The sequence below is a fragment of the Mus musculus genome, chromosome 7 (assembly GCF_000001635.26).
Source record: "Mus musculus strain C57BL/6J chromosome 7, GRCm38.p6 C57BL/6J".
NCBI classification, from domain to species: domain Eukaryota; kingdom Metazoa; phylum Chordata; class Mammalia; order Rodentia; family Muridae; genus Mus; species Mus musculus.
This window is the reverse complement of record NC_000073.6, coordinates 80,260,962-80,268,104: the sequence shown is the minus strand read 5'-3', so window position 1 is coordinate 80,268,104 and position 7,143 is coordinate 80,260,962. Positions and strand designations below refer to the sequence as shown.

At 45.8% G+C, this 7,143-nt stretch overlaps 1 protein-coding gene across 2 annotated transcripts; it reads right to left on the bottom strand.

Annotated features, from left to right (window-relative positions):
- Positions 1 to 2,726: 2,726 nt before the first annotated feature.
- Ngrn (neugrin, neurite outgrowth associated) lies at positions 2,727 to 6,890 on the bottom strand. Of its 2 annotated transcripts, NM_031375.4 has the most exons (3): positions 6,682 to 6,890; positions 6,174 to 6,284; positions 2,727 to 3,727 (listed from the first exon to the last, which is right to left on the bottom strand). In NM_031375.4, exons 1-3 carry the CDS (start codon positions 6,843 to 6,845, stop codon positions 3,121 to 3,123), a joined length of 882 nt encoding a protein of 293 aa, NP_113552.3. In that variant the 5' UTR covers positions 6,846 to 6,890; the 3' UTR covers positions 2,727 to 3,120. The 2 variants fall into 2 exon arrangements, 1 of the variants encoding a protein (NP_113552.3); NR_028053.1 differs by having other exon boundaries at positions 6,174 to 6,890.
- Positions 6,891 to 7,143: the final 253 nt, after the last annotated feature.

The window sequence follows — 7,143 nt, the reverse complement described above, 5'->3', positions numbered from 1 at the left end:
TGCTAGGGCCCCAAGAGGCATGATGGGTTGTTGGTTGCAATTTGTTTAGTCATGGGTGAAGAAATTAGATATCCTGGCTGAGAAGATCAAACTTGCTCCAAGGAACTCATCACCCCTAATCAGCAGGAAGTAGTCTAATGATAATGTTGCCCCTTTCTGAACCCTGATTTTATTCAGGGGTCTCTTTCTTCTCCTATCCTTTTTTTCTCTTATCTAGTGTTCAGGGGTGGAAAGGGTAGGAAAGGGGTGGAGAAGGGTGAAAAGAATCCAGAATAACCAAGAATGGCGACAGCCAGACCCAGCACTGGGTAGACAAGAGGCAGGATCTCTGTGACTTCAGGACCAGCCTGGTCTACATAGTTGCTGTACAGCTGGTGCTATATAGTGACCCTATCTCAAAAAAATTAATTATAATTTAAAAATTAGCTACAAAACGGAGAACAGCCTCAAGCCTCAAACTACTTATATTAAAAGGTCTTGCCTCTTAACACAATAGGATGAGGTTATGCTCGACTGTGAATCCCAAACAGCCTATGGGGATAGAGGGCAGGACTTTCTCATCATCAGTTTAAAAATATCATCTGGCACCAAAGCAGCATGTTAGCTATTTTTGCCTTTACCCTATGTTGGCATCCTTTCTGCAGAATGGTAAAAATAACACTTGATTCTTTCTTCTTACTTTCTTGAATTTGTTACCCTACTCTTCACAAAGGGTTAAAAGGAACATACCAACAAAATCCTGTTTAGAAAACAAACCAACGGGATAAGTCACTTAAAAACCAGGCTGGGTGATTCACTCTCTAGCACCATTACAATAAATAAGTTTGTTTGTTTTAAAGGCCTAAGCCCATAGTGCTTCATACTTTATGTTGACCTTGGCCTGACCTCACACCATCTTAACCTGCTTGGTGACCGCTGCACTGAGGAATAGAGGTGGTCCAGCCATGTGCTCTGTGCTGTGGTCCACCAACCCAAGTGGCTGACGTACCCAGTCTTCTGTGGCTGCTTTATTTCCAGCTAAAGTGAGACCGCATTACCTGTCTTCCTCCTGCGCTCCCAAGTGCAGTACCACCTCATTCAGTGTGATCGATGTTCACGTGAAACTAGAAGGCCTCAAAACAAGAACCCATGAAATCCTGTAACCACAGCCAGCGGAGACTGCAGCGGGGCAAAGGGCTGGAGAGATGGCTCAGTGGTTAAGTGCATTAACTGCTCTTGAAGAGGACTGAGGTCCAATTCCCAGCACCCACCTAACAGCTCACAACCATCTGTAACTTCACTTCCAGGGATCCATGGTACCAGGCATGCATGAGGTGCACATCTATGTTCATGAAGGCAAAATACCCAGAACACATAAATGAATCTTTAAAACAAAAACTAGGAAACCCCCACAAAACGTGAATTGTACTAGAGCCTACATTAGTCTCCCAGCCTAGCCATTTCTAAGACAAGGGACACAGCAGGAAAGGCCAGGCTAGAAGCTTATGTGCCTTGGCTGAGGTCTGGGTGGGTAAGATGGCAAACCTATAAGGTAGTGCTGCCACAGTACCTTCATTGTTAGGAAGTTCTTCAGTCTAAATGGAGATCTGGCAGTACTTAGGAACAGTGGGAAATGTACAGGTCTCTTCCCTTCATGGGGTCTTTTTTCAAAATGAAGGAAAGTGAAGGATGCTAGTAGTATTAATCTCATCAACTGCAGAAAATAAGGGTAGGGTCATAGACTGTGATGACCCAGCCTTAGTCTGGGTGGCTAGGGATGCCTCTAGGGAAATAACAGTGGAAGCCTGCAATCTCAGCACTTCCAAGGCTGAGGAAAAAGGACTGCTGTTTCAAGCCAACCTGGGCTAGTAAGGCCGCTATTTAAAAAACAAAAGATGCCAATCAATACTATAATTACTGTTATCAGCATTTCAGAAAGCTAGGCTTAGGAAACATGGTAATGTGAAAGTTAAGATGGCCATACTTTAAGTGCCAACATAACTTCAGAGAACCAATTTTAGCCACCAAGGTGTTCAAGTAAGTCAGGTTAAAAACTGTTAATGGATTCTTGCTGCTGATCTGTTTCATTTTCCACCAGAACATCATACCATATTGCTGGAATTGTAGTAAAGGTCTGGGTTCGAGCCCCAGAACTGCCTCTGACCAGCAGACATCTTAGGTCCGTTCCTGTGTACAGGGGCTGGGTTCCCATATACTCACAGCATCTTTAGGAAAAACCTGACATCAACTGGGATAGCAAATATAGTTTAACTTTAGCATGTAGTTTGCGAGACTGTGTTAGGAACTCTAAGCCTTTAACCATTAAAGTTTGAAGTTAATGGTTAGTGATTTGTTCCCACTCCCAAATCGTTGTCAGAACCCCACAACTCAGTCCAAGTTTTGGTTGCAATGGAAGTTAGTGGCATGGCTCAGCAGGTACAGGTTCTTTCTGCCAACCTGAGTTCTATTTCCAAGGCACACATGGTGGAAAGAGAAAATCAACTGCTACAAGATGTCTTATGACATCAGCAATGTGCATCCCTGCACACATACAAAATCTAACTTTAAAAAGTAATGTATCACCGAGAGGAGCGCATGCACAGAAGGCTTTTGTTGGACAGGTCTCTTCTGTTTCATGTACCAAATTTTAATCTAATGACAAAGAATGCTTTTCCTTCTACCTTTTCTATTACATCCCTCTCCAAAGTTTTTCAAGTAAATTCTGCCGAGAAGAGAACCAAGCAACAAACTGCTCCATTTCACTTTATTTCATACATAAGGAAACCAATTGATTAAACAGATCAAGAATAGATTGTCCAGTGATTAGAAAGGAAATGAGGTCAGGAGGCAATCTTTCAATTTTCTCCCAATATAGTATCACAAAAATCCACCACAGGATACATATAATTCTTGTTCTCAACAGAGAGACCACCAAGCAACAAAGACCAATGAGTGCTTAGATCCGGAGGGGACCCATGGGGCTTACTCCAGGAAGTCTGACCCTGCCTAAGTAGCTCCTCCACCCACATTCTAGCCTCACCAACTCTTACTCCAAAGTGGCCAATGGTGTGCAAAAATGCTGGCAGCTTCAAGTCTACCTGTCCAGCTGTGTCAAGACATCTCCAAAAGCCAGTCGTAGGCTCAAATTCTGTAGAGGAAGTTTCCATTGCTGTCAAAGAAGTCATGCCCTCTCTGCACTACCTTGCTGCTGAAGCTCTGGTCACCCGGCTCCCCGGGCTTCAGCTCTTCCAGCAGCACAGCACTTGGTAACGTATCACTGCCAGCTCTTCCGGTGGCCTCGGAGTCACTGGTGGCGGATTTCTGAAGCTCTCGCTGATGACCCAAGGCTGTGGTGGCAGGCACTAGGCTCTCTTCCAAGACTTGGATTCTTTTATCCCTCCCTTCCCGTTTCTTCTGTGCGTCTGTGCTGTGAGGGTGCGACTTCGCCACTTTCAAAGCTGTGCTGTGATTCTGACTTTTAGAGGAGACTTCATCCCCTGCCATCAGCAGGCCAGACACAGAGCGGCCTGCACTGAGCGCCTTCAAGGTATCTTCAGAAACGGGGAGCTGACCAATCTCTCGGGTAAACCCAGCTTTTTTCAAGACCTTTTGGTCCTGCCTCAGTTTCTGCTCTAAAGTGGGTACAAACTTACTTTTTAAAACCCTTCGGATAACATCAGTGCTGACATCAAAGCCTTCTGCCAACCTTGGAACTGACCAGGACTCTGCAAATTCCTTATGTAAATACCTACAGGGGGAGGGAAAAAAAAAACAACAGTTTTTCAAATTGCAAGTAAGTCTCCTATGAGAAGAGCTAAATTGATAATGCTAGTAGTGACAGACAAGAAAAAACCTTGGAAACCTCAAATGCAGTCCTTAGACTGTGCTAACTAATTCTGTACCTGTGTACAGACAGCAATACCTGGCCAGTCAATCAGGTCAGTTCACGTCAACCAGCAGCCACCAACTGCTGTCTGGATAGCAATGTTAGGTCTTGATAATGTTTCAAACCAGCCTGAATGACCTACTAAAGGCTGTCTAAAAAGGCAGAGCAAAAACAAACACGCAACCTTAGAAAAAACAAAAAGGGGGGATTTTTAAGATGTTCAGTTGGTAGGGGTTTATGTGCACAGAAGCCCAAAATTCAATCCTGAGCACTATATAAACTAGATGTGGTGGTAACACCCTGCCATCCCTGCACACAAGAGGTGGAGGCAAGAGCTGGGCGTGGTGGCAGAGGCAGGCGGATTTCTGAGTTCGAGGCCAGCCTGGTCTACAAAGTGATTTCCAGGACAGCCAGGGCTACACAGAGAAACCCTGTCTCGAAAAACCAAACCAAACCAAACCAAACCAAACCAAACCAAAACAAAACAAAGCAAAAAAGAGGTGGAGGCAAGAGATTCAGAAAGTAAGTCACCCTTAGCTAGATAACACATTTGAGACCAACCTGGGATATGTGAACCCGTCTCAAAAATCTTGTTTTGAAACAAGTCTCACTATATAGCCCTAGCTGCCCCAAAACTCACTATGTAGACCACCAGAGCTTTCATACAGATCCACCTGCCTCTGTCCCATTCCTCAATGGTGGGATTTCAGTTGTTCATAAGCCAAACTAAGCTTAAATAGGAAATAAAAAATATGTGTGTGTTCAAGTGTGAAGGCAGCATGTGTGTGTCTGGGCACATGGAGGTCAGAGGACAATCCCTACTGTAAGTTTTCCAGCACCTTCTATCCTTTGGAGACTGGGTCTCTCACTGGTCTGCAACTTCACCATGGAGGCTAGACTAACCCGCCTTCTAGCGCCAGGGGTATGCCGTGTTTCTGCTTCTCATTTCAGCACTGCTACAATTACAAGAGCATGCCACCACATCAGGCTTTTTCCATGGGTAATGGGGAACCAAATTGAGATCCCCATTTTGCCAGTCAAGTTACTAACTGAGCTATCGCCCCCAAGCTCCTAAAAGCGGAGGAAAGAAAAAAAACCTTAATACTTAAAAGAAAATTCTTTTTAAAAAAAATATTTAAGCCGGGTGATTAAAGGCACACGCCTTTAATCCCAGCACAGAGAAACCTTGTCTCAAAAAAAAAAAAAAAAAGAAAAAAAACCAAGGGGGCTGGTGAGATGGCTCAGTGGGTAAGAGCACCCAACTGCTCTTCTGAAGGTCCGAAGTTCAAATCCCAGCAACCACATGGTGGCTCACAACCATCTGTAATGAGATCTGATGCCCTCTTCTGGTGCATCTGAAGACAGCTACAGTGTACTTACATATAATAAATAAATAAGAAATCTTAAAAAAACAAAAAACAAATTTTTATTTATTTTATGAGTGCACTGTATCTGTCTTCAGACATACCAGAAGAGGGCATCAGATCCCATTACAGATGGTTGTAAGTCATCATGTGGTTGCTGGGAATTGAACTCAGGACTTTTTTTTTTTTTTTGAGACAGGGTTTCTCTGTGTAGCCCTGGCTGTCCTGGAACTCACTCTGTAGACCAGGCTGGCCTCGAACTCAGAAATCTGCCTGCCTCTGCCTCCCAAGTGCTGGGACTAAAGGCATGCGCCACCATGTCCAGCTAACTCAGGACCTTTTGAATAGCAGTCAGTGCTCTTAGCCACTGAGCCACTGAGCCATCTTTCCAGCCCCCTTAAAGAAAATTCGTTTCAGACGCCTTTCAAGTAAGAGTAGTGACTCATACACAGTGTAATCCCTGAACTTGGGAGGCAGAGTCAGAATTGCCCCAAGAATTCCAGGCTAACCTGGTCTACAGAGCGGTCTTGTCAATAAATAAACAAATACATAAATAAAATAAAAATCCAGGAGCGTTGGTACATACTTTTAATCTCAATTACAAAACTCAGATGGCAGAGGCAGGAAGACAAGAGTTCAAAGCTATCCTTGTCTACAGTGTCCTGGAGGTCAGCTGGCTACATGAGGTTGCCTCAAAAGAAGAGCTTTCCAAACTTCAATCAACTGTCCATAATGTACCTACCAAGCTAGGTATGTCCTTAGGAGGTGATGACCTCAGTGGACCATAAGCAAGTCCCTGTGCTGATCCCAGCATCGCAAAACAAACAAAATTCTGGACAGGTTTAGGAAGTTCCTTATTATGACGCTTTCTATTTTAAAGGCAATAATACTAAATACTTAAAATCCCCCAAAAGGTAAATCCCATTTTGTAAGCAACGTCTCACCGGATCTGCTCCATGGCTTCCCACGTCAGTGTTCTGGGTGGTGCACCTGGAGCCTCCATTTGCCTTCGTATTTTCTGGAATCGCATTGCTTTTTTCTGACGTTTCAAAGCGCTGGGGGAAAGAACCAATGGCAAAAGCCGAGCTTGGAAGCAAGACTAGTGTTTCAAAAAGCATCCAACTAAATCTTGGAGAGCTCAGCCCTCTCGTCTGACCGCATGTCTGCCAGGTTAAAGCACTCTGGGTGCACTGCCCCCAGAAACCTAACACCTACAGCACCTGAACGTAAGCATGCCGAACTCTCTAACGGGTGATGAAACACGTCACTAAGCAACGGGACCTAGGGTGTCAAGGGAGCTGATCACTTGCCCCTGTGCCCTAGACAACGGATGAGAAGAAACTAGAGCCTGTGCAGACGCGGCTGCCGGACGCCCGGAGCTGGGGGGGGGCGCATGGAACGCCGGGGCGCGAAGCCTAACTCCAGGCTGAGGGCTCGCCACGAAGCAGGTACCTCTCCACCTCCTGGAGCTCCCGCTCCTCCGGCTCCCAGTCGGAATCGGGGTCCGGCTCGCAGCTGACAGAACCCGGGCCCGCCATGACCTGGGACGCGAACCCACAGCGAGCGAGAGAGGTGCGGACACGACCGCCCAAAAAGAGGCTCAGAGAGAGCGCCATTGCGACGCGAGGTGGTATCTACAGCTCGCGACCGGAAAGCACCGGAAGTGGGAGGGCGAACCCGGAAGCAGAAAGGAATAACCGGAAGTTAGACGGTATCCTACGCTTTTCGTTTCCTGGGTGGGCGGGGGCTGTCCTTGTATTGTCCAGTTACCCACCCTTTCCTGCTGATTTTGGTTTTGTGGTGCTGGGGAGCCAAGCTAGGGCCTTGTACATGCTAGGCAAGCTACTGCCACTGAGCTATCTCCCTAGCCATTAAAAAGGAAAAAATGTTTGAAACGGTCTAAATTGTCCTAGC

What these genes read in the sequence shown, in the direction of transcription:
- Ngrn (NM_031375.4), bottom strand. Translation starts at nt 6,845, where the DNA reads ATGGCGCTCTCTCTGAGCCTCTTTTTGGGCGGTCGTGTCCGCACCTCT. An exon ending in GAGCTCCAGGAGGTGGAGAG is followed by an intron (nt 6,285 to 6,681) that starts GTACCTGCTTCG and finishes TCTTTCCCCCAG; the next exon opens with CGCTTTGAAACGTCAGAAAA. An exon ending in GAAGCCATGGAGCAGATCCG is followed by an intron (nt 3,728 to 6,173) that starts GTGAGACGTTGC and finishes CTCCCCCTGTAG; the next exon opens with GTATTTACATAAGGAATTTG.